This window comes from Oxyura jamaicensis, chromosome 15 (genome assembly GCF_011077185.1).
Source record: "Oxyura jamaicensis isolate SHBP4307 breed ruddy duck chromosome 15, BPBGC_Ojam_1.0, whole genome shotgun sequence".
NCBI lineage: Eukaryota > Metazoa > Chordata > Aves > Anseriformes > Anatidae > Oxyura > Oxyura jamaicensis.
In genome coordinates, this window is record NC_048907.1 from 4,281,556 (window position 1) to 4,298,909 (window position 17,354).

General features: G+C 49.3%; 2 protein-coding genes across 8 annotated transcripts; one reads left to right on the forward strand and one right to left on the reverse strand.

Moving 5' to 3' along the window:
• Nucleotides 1–201: 201 nt before the first annotated feature.
• P2RX6 (purinergic receptor P2X 6) lies at nucleotides 202–7,017 on the reverse strand. 7 transcript variants are annotated; one of them, XM_035340308.1, is made up of 13 exons: nucleotides 6,822–7,017; nucleotides 6,578–6,728; nucleotides 6,262–6,333; nucleotides 5,565–5,640; nucleotides 4,784–4,877; nucleotides 4,377–4,457; nucleotides 3,925–4,066; nucleotides 3,624–3,733; nucleotides 2,907–3,132; nucleotides 1,838–1,903; nucleotides 1,165–1,242; nucleotides 593–698; nucleotides 202–478 (listed from the first exon to the last, which is right to left on the reverse strand). In XM_035340308.1, exons 1-12 carry the CDS (start codon nucleotides 6,950–6,952, stop codon nucleotides 621–623), a joined length of 1,305 nt encoding a protein of 434 aa, XP_035196199.1. In that variant the 5' UTR covers nucleotides 6,953–7,017; the 3' UTR covers nucleotides 202–478; nucleotides 593–620. The 7 variants fall into 7 exon arrangements, with proteins under 7 accessions (XP_035196199.1, XP_035196201.1, XP_035196198.1 ...); XM_035340310.1 differs by having other exon boundaries at nucleotides 202–698; nucleotides 3,039–3,132; XM_035340307.1 differs by having other exon boundaries at nucleotides 202–698.
• On the forward strand, nucleotides 7,002–15,555 carry LRRC74B (leucine rich repeat containing 74B). The gene is made up of 8 exons (XM_035340896.1): nucleotides 7,002–7,235; nucleotides 8,252–8,384; nucleotides 8,931–9,137; nucleotides 10,814–10,923; nucleotides 11,496–11,611; nucleotides 12,901–12,979; nucleotides 13,872–13,967; nucleotides 14,739–15,555. The coding sequence occupies exons 1-8, from the start codon at nucleotides 7,002–7,004 to the stop codon at nucleotides 14,910–14,912; spliced, it is 1,149 nt and encodes a 382-aa protein (XP_035196787.1). The 3' UTR covers nucleotides 14,913–15,555.
• Nucleotides 15,556–17,354: the final 1,799 nt, after the last annotated feature.

The following is a 17,354-nucleotide window of genomic DNA, read 5'->3' on the forward strand; positions in this document are numbered from 1 at the left end:
ATGGAGACATCCAGTGCTGTGACATGCTCCCCAGCAAGCAGGACAGGATTAGATAGGGTGGGCAGTCCTGTGCTTTCAGGACTCTGGTGCACTGCCCTTTCTGTATGTGACCAGGCAAGGACACAGGGATCCAAGGGACAGAGCAGTGCCACAAAACCTTCACAGCCACCCTGTGGGCTAAAGACAGAGCAGAGCCACCTCTCACTTTCTGAACAGCTTTATTTCATTGCATCCCTGTTTTTCCTTGGGAAATCAACCCCAAGGGCCACCCAGGAAGAAGCGCAAAGTACTTTAAGCCTCTTGTATTGAGCATGGACCAGCCACTGCCCAGCAAGCTCCAGCTCCCACAGCAGCTCAATGGCATGGCTGCACTTGGCTGATGGCCAGTCGGCCCTGGGAGTTGCATGGCTGTGCATTGTGCCAAGGAGACACCGAACAGAGGGCTCTCCACACACGTTATGTGTGCCAAGGGCTCCTGCTGATACAAGCAAGTCTCCAGGAAGGGCAGACCACAGCCCCAGCCATGTGCATTCAGGCCAGCAGTAGGCCACATCCACTGGGCTTGCAGCTGTGCCCTCATCACATCTGTCTGGAGGTCACTCCAGACTGAACAGTGATCGTCACTGAGCATTCCTGATGTCTTGGTCAGCCCACTGTGGTTCAGCTGCTGCCTCTGTCTTACCTTTGGGGGGTTTTGCCTGCAAAATGAACAGGGACATGTTCTACATAGAAGTGGACAGCCTAGGCAGTTTGGCCAGATTCAGTTCTGAAGAGGGTGAATAAATGTGGAGCTGGTTCAGAATTCCAAGGTAAAGAACAATTTAAAATTTTCCTGTGTAGGAGACTCGGGGAAGCCCAGGCTCCTGTCTGTGTCCTTGTGGACTCCTTGTTGTATAACAGGTTTCCCTGCAGTTCGGGCACCAGCTGGGTCCCCCTGTTCCCTCTCACTTATCTGTTGTCTTTAATCTTTTAAGAGTTAAACCTGTGATGGGTGCAGTGCAGACTAGCCACCGAGCTCCAAGAGTTGGAGGGAGGAGAGACTGAAAAATGCTTCACCTGGGCTTTCCCAGATCTTGCAAACTGCCAAAGGGCAGAAAATAATTCAATCAGCTCACAAAATTCACTCTAATTTCAGTTCTAAGTGGCCCTGCAGCCTGTTCTTACCTCCTCAAACTTCTCCTTCCAATAGAAGTCAGCCTTTGTATCCAGATAGAGCAGAACCAGGTCGCAGACCACTGTGGCCTAGAGGAGAACATATGCAGCAGAGCAGTCAGCAGTGGATCATCGGGCAAGAGTGCCAGGCCCTCTGCCCATGGCTCCCATACAAGCCTGGCTGACTGCTACTCCATGCTTGCCAGGCTCTACCAGTTTGTCAGCACAGGGGCAATACGTAAGCTTTCTGCTGCCCAGCTTCCCAGGAAGTGCAGCCAGGACCTCTCTGGCCCAACTTGCTGCCAGTAGATGCACAAGGTCAGGTCCGATCACCTGGGCCGTCATGCACCAGTGAAGGATCAAGGCTGGTAGAGTGTAGAGCCACGGTCACAGCCACATAAGGGACAGGGACAGGACAAGTGGTCTTTTGGGATACTATGTCTGGGATAAAAGGGGAGGGCAGAGGGAGAGCCCAGGCTCCTCGTTACTCTGCCAAAGGGGAAGGGCCATGACAGCATGTGCCAGACAGGTCTACAAGGGACTGCAATGGCAACATCCATGCTGGAGCCAGACACCAGCTCCCTTTAGTAGGGAAGCTTGGCACTGCAGGCAGGCAGGGGAAACAGCAGATGAGTAGCAAATCCTGGCCCATGGATCAGAGGAAAAGAGCTTATTTAGCACTCACAGCTCCGAAGAACGCAATGCCAGTACCAAAACTCACGGCAGCAGGAATTATGCTGAACTTCCCAGCCTGCCAAGAAAGAGGGGGTGAAAGAGTGGGCAGAGAATAGTGAGAGGGCTGTGAGAGAAGCCAAGCAGTGTGCTTAAAGCCTGCTGTCCTGAGGAAGGGGAAGTGCTGGAGGAAACTAGGATCATTGCTCCATGCCCAGCTGTATGAGACTGGTTACTATAGACTTTATTTCAAACCCACTGGGCTGTGAAAAAAGCAACTGAGGCAGCTCATGATTCAATGGCAGCAGAGGTTACTGTGATCCACCTAACTCCTACAGGCACAGGGGAAGCCTTTGTCTTGCTGCAGGACTGCTACACACAGAACTACACCCCACAGAACAGCAAACATCCCTGATGCGATGCATCCCTCTCTGCTCAAATGGGTCTGACACCCCTGGGGAAAAAAAAAAAAAAAAAAAAAAAAAAAAAAAAGATATTTGGGTTCCTGTGTCTCTCCTGGCTATTTTCTTCTGCTCCACACTTCCCCTGACCTGGTCTCACCACCCAGAAATGGTGCACCCTGCCCTACACTCTATGCTTGTCTCTCCTCAAGTGAAAAAGGCATTGCTACACACAACAGATGAGCTGCTGTTGATATCTCTCAGGGTGGCAACTCCTCCCAGCACAGGCCAGATCCTGCACAGGTGAGTATTGAGTTTGTCAGTGGCACTATACAGAGTAGCATCAGCCATGCTCATGCCCATAGTTTCCTCCCCACAGGTACAATTGATGAAGAAGAAATTAACTGTCCAGGTTCAGAAAAGTTCAGGTTGATCTTCACCAGGGTTCTCCTACCACAGGTCCTTCAGGGATGCCCACAATGCCTGGCCAGACAAGCTCACCTTGGCTATAGGGCTTTGTATCTCACAATGCCCGTGGCAGATTTTCAGCATGGAAAACCTCACTGCTCAGGGCATTACCAAGAAGTTGCTCTTCAAATTGGGAGTGACCATTTTTTCCTGCTATCCTCCATTGATCAACTCAGAAGGAAATACAACTCTGGAAAGAGGTAAAGAACTCACCAGGGTGAGGAGAAACAACACCAAAAGATGGGGCTTAGTGGCAGAGGGAGCAGCAGTGAGCAGAGCAAGCAGTCGCCGCTGATGAGAAGCAAGACAGCTCTGTGCGTGCAGGGTCTTCCAACAATATGGTACCTGGCCATGCACGGAGATGTCAAAGCGGATGCCGTAGAGTTTCATCAGGCTCCGGTAGGGCCGCCGCTGGGAGTCCCAGTAGTAAGAGGCTGTTCTGTGGGAGACACATTGGACAAGGCTCAGGAAGCCACCACCATTCTGCACAGGCAGGGTGAGGGAGGAAGACTAGGGAAGGCCTGCCAGAGCCACATGATTCCCATGGATGCTACGTGCCTGTGCACACCTTGTCTCCTCCAGCACACAGGGATGTGGGTGATATATATGCTGCCACATCTCCCAAGCTTGGCTTTGGCAGCAGGCACCCGCTCACCACCCAGCTGAGGAGCACGGCACTGCAGGCAGCCCCCGGAGCGACCACAGCCAGCCACACATCCCTGCCTTCAGCCAGGTCACGGCTTGTGTACCTCCAAGCAGAGCTCAGTTATGAGGTCCTGAAAATGCCATGGCACTCCACACCTGTCAGGCCCTAAGCTGGGTTACCGGGTCCCATTAGCCCTGCTGCTCTTTTCAGGAAAACCAAGATCTTGAGTGATTGCAGCGTGCTCATCCTAGGCACCCGTGTGGCCACTGTCCTGGCACCCTCACCTGAAATTGTACCTCCTGTCCACAAGGATGAAGGAGTACCGTGGCTGGCACTGGGCAGTGGGCTGATCCAGGTCACAGTCCCACTCAATGCGAATGCTGATGCTTCCTCCCTGCAGCACACCAACACCAATTTTACTCCAGCGAGCAGAGATTTGCAGAGTTCTCTACTGTTAAGGTTTTCACAGATCACAGAGTTCAGGCCATTCTGGTCACAATTCAGGGGTCAGTCCAGCCCCTCCCTTACCCACACCCTTGGGAAATTTGCAGTCTTCTTCCATGTTTTAAGAGGAAAAGCACATACCAGCAGTGCGAGATCCCCAAAGGTCTCCCCAGCTGCCTCTACCACGTCGCCAATACGGAACACGGGGCAGGAAGGGTTGAAAAATGGATCATACGTGCAGCTCTTGAAATAGGTGGGGTCGTTGGTTTGCAAAGTATTGCCCCTGAAACAGGAGAGGGAGAGAGCTGTCGTGGGTACAGCAGGGTGTGGGAGGCCATGGTGCTCTGCTGTGAGACTGAGGACACCCTTCCACAGGTCCCAGTGTCCCCAAAGAGTGATGCATGGGGGAAATGCTCCAGCATTCTCCTGAACACATCACCCTGAACCTTAACTGCCCAAGCCACCTGGCCTGTCCCTGATGGCACCAAGGCCTCTTGGTATTTCTTGCCTGCTCGGCCTCTGGGCAGACAAGTTCAGCACAGAGGCTGGACCATGCTGCAAACACAATCCCTGCTGAAGGGCATCATACTTACTTGGAGAAGTTAAATTTGGTGAAGTTGACAGTATTTTTTATAAAAAGAGTAAAATTCTCAGCCTCAGCCAGAAGAGGTTTCCTGGAAAACAACACCAATGAACTCAGTTTTTGCACAGTGGCCAAGACATGTCCCCATTCCCCTTGCTCTACAGTTTCTTCCATGATCTCAGGACTTGGGCTACTATGGACAATTGCAAGCAACGTTCTTGTGTGAAGTCCTCTGGGCTTAAATGACCAGTAGGTCAACGTCACAGTCAAAGACCACCCTGAGCTTGGCTGCCTCTGGGCCTACCTGCCCGGATAGGATCAGGATACCAATTACACAGACCACAGAGGACAGCAACCAAAGCACTGCTCTTCAGAGCCTGTTCTTGCCACCCACTGTCCTCTGACCCTATACTGTACCTGGGCAGGGTGTTGTTCTCCACGGGGCACCAGCCATAGATCTCACAGGTGGAATGGGTAGTGTTGAACATCACACATTTTCCAGTTTTTATCCCTAAAAATGAGACAATGTGCATCATTTACTAATTTCTTAATGAAATGTTTCCTCTGCAGCTCCTGAACCACAAAGGTGACCCTGGGATCATCTTCAGTGTTTTCCCCCATCCAAAAACTTTTCTGTGAAACTCTCCCTTCAAGGCCAGGTGGCTGTTTTACAAAGACAAGAAACTGGGTGCTGCTGCTGACTCAGTGCCTGTGCAGCAGTACCTTTCCTGCCTGGCAGCTGCTGAAGCCACCTACTCCCTGGAAGGAAACAAATTGCAGGGGGTAATCTGGCACACAAAGCTCTGTCAACCAACCTGTCAACGTAAAGCTGAAATATCCCTTTTCTAGCTGAACTCACATGGGTTTCTAATATTAATCAGCATGAAATAAAATCCAGGTTTTATTACAAAAGGAAAACCTGCTGAACACAAAGCACATTGTTTTCAATTCCAGCAGCCAACATCAAAAACAAAGCAACTCTGTATTTGCTGCTGACAGCAGCTTTTGCCAGAACCATCTGTTCTCCTGGCAGTAACAGGTTTTGTCAAGAATAAATTATTGGAAAGACCTTCAGTGCACACTTACAAAAGCACTGAACTTCTGCAGTTAGGCACCTCTGTGAATCTGTTTGTTAACAAGCATGAGGAATTAAAACTTTTTTTATTATTACTATTATTTTTAGCAAAACACCCGGTACCATTGCCATGAACCACTGGGTTTCCCACAGGACAGTCCACATCTTCTGTGCACATCCCATCTAGCACAGAGGGGCTCTGAGAGAGACAGAATAGAAGTGCTGTTACTCTGCTGCACAGACAATTAAGGCCACGCAGTCACTTACCCACATTTCTGTGCAGTTGCTCCTGTTTCTCTGTGCATGTTCCCAACACTTACAAGAGACATCCATCATTTCCAAAAGAGCACCCTGGGCAGCCTGCAGACTGAGGAGGGAGTGATGAGGGTGCTGATGCTAGCCACGGTGCAAATATGGAATGAGGCAATGCAACTTAACCTCCCCAGCACATCCCGCGTCTGAGGACAACAGAAAGCCTGTAAAAATCATACAGCATCACCAACCTTCAAGAAGTCCAGACAGTTGTGGAGGACCCAACAGACTGTGTCCCTCATCCTTCTGGTCACAAGTGATTCTGGCTGGACTGCTCAGTTACATGGCTTGGTTCATGCAGGTATGCGAGTGAGCGCAAACAAGCAAGTGAAATTTGGAGCAACTAGAATGCGGGAAATCAGCTGCGTTTGTCCCTTTTCCATTCTTCTTGGCCTTGCACTGGGCATCGCTGCAGAGCTCCCGTGCAGCTACAGAGCAGCAGCACCGCCAGGTTTGACACATCGACCCCACTGCAGGCCTAGGCTACCTGACAGCATGGCTTATTTACCTCGGGACAGGTGCCTTGGGCTTGCTTGGCAGTGGCAATGAAGTTGGTCACCAGAAAAAGCACGTTTTCTCCCTAGGAGGCAAGAAGACATCTTCAGCGCTGCGTTGACATGGCTACACTTTCCAGAATGCTTCTGGCTTCAGAGCTCGCAAGCTTTGCTGGCAGCAGAGCTGCCCCAACACGGGGCCCTTACCACAGCATCGCACGCTCGCCCCGGACCCGCCGGGACGCTGCGGGAAGCGGGGCCGCGACACCCCCGGGGCCGGGGTCAGGGCCGGGGCCGGGGCCGGGGCCGGGGCCGGGTCCCGGCGCCTACCTGAGGAGGACTCGCGTAATCGGCCGCGTCCCAGAGCCGGCTGCGGGCGTCCTTCGCCCGGGTGACCGAAACCCCCTTCAGCTTGGTGATGACCGAGACGTGGGGGGCCGCGTCCGTGTCCTGGTAGCCCCTCCGCACCACCAGCACCCACCTGGGGACGGGCGGCACGGCAGGCGCGGCGCCGTCAGCCCAGCCCAGCCCGGCCCGGCTCGGCCATCCCGGGGAAGGGGGCCAGTCGCCCTACCCGAGCAGGTAGCCCAACACGGCGAGCTGCAGCAGGCGGTGCAGCAGCCCCACCCGCCGGTTCCGCGTCAGGGCGAACTTCTCCGTCTTGTAGTCGAGCAGCCCGCCGCACAGCGCGGCCGCCGCCGCCATGGCAGCAGCAGCAGCAGCAGCAGCGCGGGGCCCGGCCGCGGCTCCCGAGATGGCGGCGGGGGGCTCCGTGGCGGCGGAGGAGCTGGCGGGCACCGCCGAGGCTCCCGGTGAAGCGCTCCGCGTCTCGCTCTGCCCCGCGGGCCCGGAGGCCACCCCCGGTGCGGCGGGAGGGAGCTCGTACCTGGCGGCGTGCCGGGCCTGCGGCGTCAGCCCGGCCTCCTGCCTCCTGCGGCGGCCGCGGGGCACCGCGATCCCCCTGCGGCACCGAGGGCTGGGCCCGCGGGTGAGGGGCGGCCGCCGTGAAATGGGGGTGCTCCGCGCCTGGCGCCCTTCCCGATACCCCTCCCGCTATCCCTTCCCGTTATCCCCCCTCCCCCGTTTGGCACCTGGGTCTGGGGGGCAGTGGCAGCCGGGGGGGCTCGGAGCAGGAAGGCGTCTCCTTCAAAGGACACCTCAAAGCCCCGTCCAGCCTGGCCTTGAACACTTCCAGGGATGGGACATCCACAGCTCCTCTGGGCAGCCTGTGCCAGGGCCTCAAAAGCAGAAATTACAATCATTTTTAAGTGTGCACGTTGGTTCTTGTTGGCTGCTTCTACCGATGAAAGCTGCTTTCAGTGTGCATGGCATTTTAGTCATTCGGACCACAAAAAGGGCACAGCCTTTCATTGTATTTTTTGATAAATCCATTTGCTCTGTTAAGTTTATTCCATCTGCAACAGTTCTGAGTCTCCGTCTAGTTCATTTCCTGCGTCTGATACCCAGGGCTGGAGAACGTAACTTGAGTAATCACAAGGTCATTGCAACACTTCTGTTTAATTCTAGGATTTTTTTTGAAATGAAGAATTTCCCTTGATATTGGCTGCGTCCAAGCTTCTTACATGTAGAGGTCAGGAGTCAGAGCAGCCTGCAGTAAACGAAGGGGGTGCTCGTACTGGCCGTGCACACAGGCCGCCAGGTAGAAGTGATGTCCAGAAAGGCACTGTCAGGCACAGGGGCTAGCGTGTTTTCCTCTACATCATGAATATTGTCAGTAGAAGCATTTTTCCTGATTTTTACGGAAGGAGGTATTCACAATTGACAAGATAAATGAAATCTCTCCAGTGTAAACCATATTCAGCGTTTGCTTTTCCAGTCCATTTTTAAATTATTTTGGAAGGGGGATCTTTTTCTGAATCCCGCTGATTGCTTTGTGAAATCCCCCTGATCCCTGCCAGGCTAAGAGCTGAAACAGGAAAGCTCACCAGAGCTTTGGGAAGGTGGTGAAACCGTAAATGACCCACTGTGAGGTTTTTGTTGCAGGGTGCCAAGGCCTTAGCTCTTTCCTTGGTGGCTGATACCTCCGTCGTCAAGTTAGACCTGGGTGACAACTGGCTGCTGGGAGAAGGGGCAGCTGCAATTGCAGAGATGCTGAAAGAAAACTGCTGCATTTCAGGTTTGTACTCTCCTTCCTGCTGTTCTCTGGTGCATCTGTTCCCGCTTTGCTGTGGAGGAGGAAATTGTGCTGGCTTTGTGAATTTAGCCAATCCCACTATATTGGTGACTGCTTTTGTGAAACGCATAAGGGAATTGGGGTGCTGCTTGAACAGTGAGTGTTTAAAACCGGAGTGCTTTCTCTCTTTTCTCCATCTGTGTCTGTGGCTCTGTATCTGTCTTTATTTTTGTGAAGTTATGATTTCATTACTGGAAGTTATGATTTAACTAACCAGAATCAGCTCAGTCCTGCTCTTCCTGCAAAGAGTTATCAGGAGAAAGAGCACAAATGTGGAACTTGAATGAGGGCTATTTCTTAGGGACAGGTTGTGAATTGAAAAACGAAGTGCTGTTTTTCCTGTTAAAACACTGCGTTAGACCAGTTTTCATCATTCTTACTTTCTGAGTCTGACACTGCTTCTGACATTAAAGCGTAGAGGTCAGGCACCTTCCTGACAGCTGTTATGGTATGATGTAATGATCTGATAATGTTTTTTTATTTCCTCAGCTGTTGATTTATCTGACAACAAATTGGGCACTGAGGGAGCTAAGGCCCTTTCTGCTATGCTTCTAGAAAACAATACAATTGTGTCCCTCCAGCTCTCAGGAAATGAATTTGATGACCACGCAGCAAAGTATTTAGCAGATGCCATCACAGCAAACAGCAAAGTGGAAATTCTTGATCTGAGTTACAACATGTTTGGTGATAAAGCAGGTAAAGCGCTGTCTGCATACGTCGCATATAGAGGGATGTTACAGAAGTTACCAGTGCAGCTTAATGAGTTGTTTGCTTGCCTCAGACCTTTGGGGAGCAGGGTTGGTTAATACTTTCAGTTTATTGAAAAGTGTTTTTGGCTCTTCATAGGCAAAACCTATGTCAACCTGTGAAGGCGTGTTCATTTTCATTCTCTGTTTTTTTCTTACAGCATTTCAAGCGTTCCCTGTTCTACTTCTTTTCCTTGTTTCTGCTAGTTTCCAAGTTCTGAAGCTTTCTTTCACTGAACTATTTGCTTTTTTTCTTGATCATTATTTCAGTTCCACTTTCACAGATGTATAAAACCCATAATAAGAACAGAAAGCAGTCAGCAGAGATGAGTTTGCCTTCTAGTGTAGCTCCCTGTCATTGAGGGGTGGTTGCAGATGCCAAGGGAAGGGTGTGAGAGTCAAGTAGGTAGGCATGCTTCCCTGGTACTCTGCCACCTTTGACAGCTTTGACACCTTAGTCTGTACTGGTTTCACCAGGCTCACTTGTGCTGGGCTGAACTCTCCTATCCTTTCTTCCCAACTGTTCACTTGTGCAGAACATTCCTCATGATGTCATTGCTGATTCTTAACTCTCCAACTTTCATGCTCGTTCACTTTTTGCATTTGCTGACACATGCTTCATTTTCTTTATCCATGGCTGCCCTTAGACAACCCCAGCCATGTGTTCTGCTACGATTTCCAGGCTGAATATTCACAAATCCTCTCTCTACTCCTGGTTTCGCCCTACAGCTGTGCTTCAAATCACTCCACCTCCAACTCTGTCTGTGATGGATACGCGCTTGAAAATGGAGAAACTGAATTTCTGCTCTCCCATGCCACCCTGTACAGTCTGTCAGATCCATGTTCTTCCTCCCCAAACCTGGTTGTGTTTTTTGTGAAAAACCCACCATGTTCTCTCCACCTACTGCTTTACAATCCTGTATCTACTGTATCTATTTTTTTTTCCCTTCTCATTATTACCTTGAAGGCTGCAAAGCCTGCTTTTCGCTCCACTCCCACTGTCCATTCTGCTGACCTCCTGCTGCCTTTACAGTCAAACAGCTCTCCTGTCTACTGGTCTTCAGGCACGGCCATGGCTTCCATTTCTTCTGTGCTTGTTGCTGACCTCATTTCTTTCCTGCTCCATCAGACGCTTGCAGGATATTTGCTGAGAAAGTCTCTTCAGATTTCAGAGGTCTGGGTGTGGTTAGAGAACAGAGCTGGCTTCTGTGTCACCCGTTGGCTGGAGGCCAGAGCTCGGGAAGTACGAGAGGCTGTGGGAGGCTACCTGGTACATGGTTTCAGCTTTCAGAGTCACACCAGGCTGGAGAATGAGCCTGTGCAGTCAGCTCTTCGAGCATGAGCAGAAGATCCTGGCTGTTACATGGTGATTGGATTTTTATTTCACAGGCTACATTTGCAGCCTGTAGTCAGAGAACACATTCACGTTATTGCCTGACAGCTTCTGCTTTGTGTCTATGGTAAACAAGGTATAAAAGAAAATAGTATGCTCTAGTTCTAATTGCCTGTCCGGAGGTAATACAGACAGCTGCAGAGATATACCTAACCTTACTCAAGCTTCCTGCTTTGCAAAGCAGCTAATTAGTTTAACTCTTAAACTGTTCGGCATCATATATTTTTCTTAAGGTGAAGTTCTTGGAATGGCAATAGCGGAAAACATTGGACTAAAGGAACTTAAAATCAGCTGGAACCATTTCCATAGCGAAGGGGCAGCTGCTTTGGCCAAAGGCTTGGGGGTAGGAAATGGATTTCACTCCTGTTTTTAAATTCTGAAATCTCACACGAAGCTTTATTTGTTTTAACGAGTGTGAATTTCATCATGTGCTGTTTGCATTAGGCTGTTGTCTGTCTACTGGCCATCTCTGATCTGGGATCACACACACCTTGAAATTAAGGGAGTAAAATTATCCATTGTTTATCAACATCTTACGTTTTCATATCTCTATTTCTATTTCTTTCCCTTTTTAGAGTAAAAATTACTATAATGAATGTTTTGAATTATTTCATTGCACTTCTGATTCATAAATCAATACAGAAATTGTTTTTTATTCAATATACAGTTTTATTCCACTAAAAGAGAGTAGTTTCTCATTAAAATAAGAAACAGTTATTCTAGTCTCTTAGGCTGAAAAGGGCCATTAAAGTAATTTAATAATACAAATCACATCCAAGGACTAGTGCAGCAATCCTCCAGCTGCTGTTTGGACAGTAGAAGGGATAGTAGTCCGCAGAAATAGTCTGTTCAAGCTTGCATCAAGCAACAGGGAAATTTTAAGATTTTAAGTTGTATGATTATGTCAAACTACAGGCAAACATATTCCTCAAGGTGCTGGATGTTTCCTACAATGGTTTTGACAACAGTGGAGCAGCTGCCTTGGGGGAGGCTCTTAAAACCAACAATGTGCTGGAAGAGCTCAACATTGGGTGAGTCTGGTCCCACTCCACATTTTCTCCCATTTTGTGCTGAGATCAAATGTGGTGAGCAAAGCCTGCAGCAGCCATTGGTATCTCCTACCCCAGAGAGTAGTAGGTGCATAAAGCAGGGGGAACACCACAATATACGAGTGCTGCTGGTCTCATCCCAAATGCCAATTCCTATCCTTAAACTTGGGGTGCAATAAGATCTGATCTGTGTTACTTTTTCTGCCATCTCCCAGTTGCATATTCCTTGGGGCCGGTTCTGCATCAGCCTCGCAGTCCAAAGCCAGGCGATAATTTAAGGAGAGATTGGTATGAGAGGCAAAGGATGGGATCGGAGTTGCAATGGTTTTACAACAACAGAAAAAAGAATGCTATAACTGGTAGAGGGGCCTTGATGAGACAGTTGATGAAAAAACAGCTTGCTAGAACCTGCAGAAATGAGGCTTAAGAGCATGAGAGAAAAATCTTATGCTTGGAGCAGGAACTGGACCATTGCCTCTGTTCAGCACATGACCTGCAGGCAGGCATGCTTAGGACTGGATTGCTTGTGAAACAGCAATGGAAGCCAGGCAGCCAAGGAGCTGAGATCTCAACAAGTTCATAGTCATTAATATGACAGGTGGAAGTTGTCCCAGGGAAGGAAAAAAAAAAAAAAAAAAGAGAGAGAGACCAAAGGCAATCAAAGGGATCCAGGTGGTTTGGGGAGGAGCAAGCATCGGAAGAGAGAAGGACAAAGTATGGGTATTGAATTTCTGCCTCTGTTGGTCTGTGTGCCCAGCCATGCACATATATGTTGCATATTTTGCATATATTGCTTTGACACGGTCCCACATGACATCCTGGTCTCCAGATTGGAGAGATACAGATCTGATGGATGGACTGTTCAGTGGATAAGTAGTTGGCTTGAAGGTCACACCCAGAGAGTGGTGATCAATGGATCTATGTCCAAGTGGATCTATGTACAAGTGGTGTTCAAGACCAGGCTGGAGGAGGCCCTGGGCAACCTGGTCTAATGGGTGGCATCGCTGTTCATGGCAGGGGGATTGGAACTAGATGATCTTTAAGGTCCCTTCCAACTCAGACCATTCTGTGATTCTATATGTTTGTATATTTGCCTGTTGGAAATACATGGTGAGCCTCACTACTTGTTGAACCTGGGTACATGGAGCTGTGGCAGCCAAGCCTCTGTCAGGCTGCTGGATTTGGTAACTCCTCGTCAGTTTCAGCCTTCCAGTACAGTTATTTACTTGGATCATCTCAATGTGTGAAGCATTCCTTTTATCTGTTTTTAGCAATAATCGTATTTCGGTGGAAGGAGCTCTGCGATTTGCAGTTGGCCTGAAAGAAAACAAGACTCTAAAAACTCTTAATGTAAGTAACTCTCCTAGGAAGGTCCTGGAGCCTCTTACGTGTGTTTAAGTATCACTGATGCATGCACGTCCTGACTTGGAACCTCTTAGAGCAAACCCTCAGCAAAATCAGGGAGCCACTTGCCCCAGCCTGTCTCCTCCCGTGTTTCCCTGCCGTATGCTCTCGTTGAGACAGAGCGCTTGGATACAGCAGTTTCTTCTGAGAACAGCAGTTTCTTCTGTGAGCTTGCTACTGTGTGAATGACAGCCTGTCCTGCCACATTCAAGCATTGTCAGTGTCCCTTCTCTGCAGCAGTAGTGTGCAGCTGGGCATGATGGCTGCTTGAAAGCCCTTCTACCACTGTACTCCTTGCCTTTGCCTGCTGTTTGGGCAGCTCTGAGGGAGTACTGCATGGTGGTCACCTGTCTTCACAGACATTTATTGGCCGTAAAGCCCATCCCTACATCTCTCTTCTTCCTCATACTGGTATGTCACCCAGTGGGGACCACTGGTACCATTGAAGATCATACAGGAAATCTTGGTGTCCCAACCTGAGCTGTGCCACAGGACCAGCAGCAAGGCTATGCTGATGTGGGGCTCCTGGGTGGCCCGTTCCCATGGCTGTGGCTGCTGTTCCCTCTGTGCATTGCAACACCATTCTGTTCAAGGGTGGACTCCTGTGGATGTCTGTGTTCAGCTATGAGCCATTTCTGCAGCCTGTGCTCTTTGAGGTATGGAGCCCACGTCCCTTGACCTTTGGCCGTGAGGAGGCTTCAAATGTGTGACTGATGGTTGGCTGTTCCTTAGGAGGGTGACAAGCAGAGCTTGAAGAGACAAGTTGAAGCTTCCATGGTGACAAAGAAAAACATGTTAGGGAGGAGATGTCATATATCCTGTCACTGTTTCTTTTCAGATGATCAGAAATCCCATGCAGAATGAAGGCTGCTGTGGGGTCCTCAAAGCTCTACAGGCAAATTCTGGCTCTGCTGTGGAGATCCTGGATCTGCCAGTAAGTGTTATACCAGAAAGAAGAGACAGGGGAAGGAAGAGGTTGCATGTGCAGTATGTGAATGACAAAGTGCTGCCAGAGGGATTCGAGCTCTGGCATTGTTGTAGGCCAATGAGGACTGGGAGTGGCCCCCACCTTGGAAACATGGACACATTTGTATGTGCCTAGGCCCCACTTAGCGTGTGTGTGTGTGTACCAAAATGAGGTGCATGAATGCACCAAACTGGGCATTAATTAATGCTTTGGGCAGCAGCAGTGTGTGGCAGAAGCAGGGCTCGCCTCTCAGCACAAAGGTGGGAGGAATCTGGCCTTTGAATTCAGAAGCTCCCTGAGAAACTTGAGCTCTGTTTACTCTGATGATGCAAATAGTTTTGGAGGCATTTCTGTTCCATTTTTTCATGAAGCTAAGCTATGGTTGGACAGGGCATTTCCCACCTTTATCTGCCTTAGTTCATTGTCTTCCAGTAGTGCTGTGAGGAGCTTGCACCCATATCTTTCTTTGACTCTTGTGCTGCTTCCATCATCACCTTAGCTCTTCTGCTTCTTTCCAGAGAAGGGGAGCAGGATCCTGCTGCTCAAATTTAATACCTACCCATAATGTGGTGGTGTTGGCTAGCAGTCTCAGATCTCACAAGCTTGTGATAGAATGTTGTATTGGGTTGAGAGAGCACAGAATATGTTGCAATATCATTTTATTTTATTTTATTTTATTCCTGAGGGATGGTAAATCATAACACGCACTTGCTTACCTGCATTGATTTTCCCCTCTAGGACATACCTGTGAGCAAAGAGTTTGCAGAGCTGTGTGATGCTGTGAAAATACTTTTTCCAAATCTACTTCTCAGACATGGTGGAAACACAAAGTTGCAGAGGAAAAGTCAGTTGAAGGTTGAGCTTCAGACTCAGCTGAAAGTGGTGGGTAATTCCCAGAATTCAATGGCTTAACGTGAGTCTCTTTGGGACTGCTTTAGCACTTCAGCCTAACATCCCAGTACCGCTAACCAAACCTGTGACACAGGAATGCCCTGGGGTAATGCCGAAGGCAGAATATGTGGAATTATTGGCTACTTCACCACGGCTGTCACTTGGAACTTTTTGTATCTGTTTAAGATTTCTGCTGTGGCCAGCTCTGAGTCTCTTCTAGCACATGCAAGAACATCTCCATGGATGAGACTCCATGGCTCCTTTTTGCATAGAGACATGTCTGCATAGAAACATTTATCATCTTAACATCTATCTTTCTGCATAGAGACATTTGTCTGGAGCAGTTGGTGGAACGCAATGTGCCACAGCTGCTGCTCGTGGCTGCTGTTGTTGAGATCCATGGCCCACTGCAGGGGTCTGCACAGCTCAAGAGTGTGGTGTGCTTATGTAGCAAGTAAAGTCCTATTCAGAGCTGTGCTGTGAACAGATGCTTTCTGTCTTAGGCTTGTTCTGCTATACAGCCAGGATTGCTTTTGCTGAATTGGCTGTCAGATGCACTGGTGACTCATTTTCAGCTGCCTCCTGCTACAGTTCCTTAGCCTTATGAGGAGCCCGTACTCTCCAGGGTAAAGACCCTGTCCTAGGTCACGACTGGCATTATTTCCTGGATGCGTGCTGTTGCTTTTTTCAGTGTTATAAAGGATGGATGCCGCAAGCTGATGCACTCAGCAGTAATTCAGCACTGACAGCAGCACATGGGCTGTAACTCTTTTCCCTTTCCTGGAATGTTTTGTCCCCACTCAGCAGCATCCAGTATATAGCCCAGTACTTCCTTTGCTGCCTGGGATACCACTGGTAAGGCACTGGGTTTGGGGTGGCAGGGATGGGTTGTGAGTGCCTTCAGGAGCAGCCTGTGGTGGGACAAGAGTCACACGGTTGTGCAGTTAAGCTGGGCTTAACTCTCCCTCTCCTGGCCTCCATGAGAAGTGGTTTCCTGCAGCAGTTTCTGGCAGCCTGGGAGAGAGAGTTGCTGAGGACAGGCACACAAAAACATCTGGATGTCTGGCTTGGGCTGGAGGTGCAGGTGGCTCTGCCCTGCAGTCACAGGGCAGCAAACCCCCGCAGCGTTCAGTGCCACCTTACCCTACTTGTGGCTGTACAGCCATATACATTATAATTGTCTTCCTAATTTCCTGAAGGTTTGCAGGCATTGTTGGCAGAGTGTGTACACCAATGCTTTATTTGTGTCTCCAGCTAGGCAAGCCTTGTCTGTTCCAAGGTGCGTTTAGGTTTTGGTTTTCTCTGCAGCTACCAGGCTGACCGATGAGGTTCAAGGCAGTGCTGTCTTGGAAGGGAGCAGTGACACCTCCCTGAGAAGGCAGCTCGCTAGGGCAGGGGCTGGAACCCAAGACTCTTCTGCCAGCCTCATCCTAGAGTAGCTGGCTGGTGCCCTGTGTTTTGCATTATGCTATTTTCCCTAGAACAGAAGCATTATAATCACCTCGCTCACTTTTGTATTTCATTCACCTAAGGAATGTGCCTACCAGTGAAATTTCACTTGGTGTTATTTCTCGGTTGAAGATGAGTTTTAACTTTTTTTATCTGGAAATATCTCTATGCTGTTATGATTTGCCTAATGGAAACTGTCCTATACATGTACACATTATTTTACATTTACGTATGTAATACATAACATCTGTGCCTTGGACTCATAAACTGTTCACACCACGTGGAGAGGTCTCTTGCATGTTTTAAGTTCTGTAAATATTGTTTGTTTCTATAAATTTTATAACCATCCTGGCACTCCCTCAAGATTAAAATTCCATGTATTGAATTAGGCATCATTTAATGTTTCTCTTACCTCCTTTGCACCTAGCCACTTTTATGGCACCGAGTCACGTCGGTGATGACAATATATTAAGATATAGTAGCTACTAATAAACATGATTATTAGTGGTGATAGAGTGGAGGAGCCTGCGACATGAATCTGAGCTTTTCTGCCAGCACAAAAGATTTTTTGTCAACGCTGTCATCTCCTTTGCAGTATTCCATCTGATACTTTCATCCAGTCAGGGTGACTGTTTGCCTGGGTGCTTTCCTAAGTACTGTGAAGGTAAAAACCAGGTCAGGAGCAGGGAGGGATTTGTCAGGTGTGCTGCCAAGCACGAAGGCACCGTGTTTCATGTCCCAGTGAGGATCAGGGCCCATGGTGCTCGGTGGGCCCATCTGCCCCTAGGCAGGGGCGGATGGGATCGAGAGAAATCTGTTGTCCTTCCCAGCACAGGATCAGCACCCTGCAGACCTGCAGACCTGGAAAGCATCTGAGGAACATTTCATAATCTGACAAAGCTGTCAGCGCCCTGAGGAAACATTGCTAGTCTCTTGCCTTGTGACAGTTTAAGTCTGTTGCTTCTTGCCTTGTCTGCTGTGCATACGGTGAATATTAGTCGTTTTGTGGCTGGG

Excerpts from the sequence above, each read along its gene's own strand:
- P2RX6 (XM_035340308.1), bottom strand. The coding sequence starts at position 6,952 with ATGGCGGCGGCGGCCGCGCTGTGCGGCGGGCTGCTCGACTACAAGACG. Across the intron at positions 6,729-6,821 it reads GTGTTGGGCTACCTGCTCGG|GTGGGTGCTGGTGGTGCGGA; the intron begins GTAGGGCGACTG and ends GCCCGTCCCCAG. Across the intron at positions 3,133-3,623 it reads GACAGGAGGTACAATTTCAG|AACAGCCTCTTACTACTGGG; the intron begins GTGAGGGTGCCA and ends TGTCTCCCACAG.
- LRRC74B (XM_035340896.1), top strand. The coding sequence starts at position 7,002 with ATGGCGGCGGGGGGCTCCGTGGCGGCGGAGGAGCTGGCGGGCACCGCC. Across the intron at positions 7,236-8,251 it reads ACCGAGGGCTGGGCCCGCGG|GGTGCCAAGGCCTTAGCTCT; the intron begins GTGAGGGGCGGC and ends TTTTTGTTGCAG. Across the intron at positions 9,138-10,813 it reads CATGTTTGGTGATAAAGCAG|GTGAAGTTCTTGGAATGGCA; the intron begins GTAAAGCGCTGT and ends ATTTTTCTTAAG.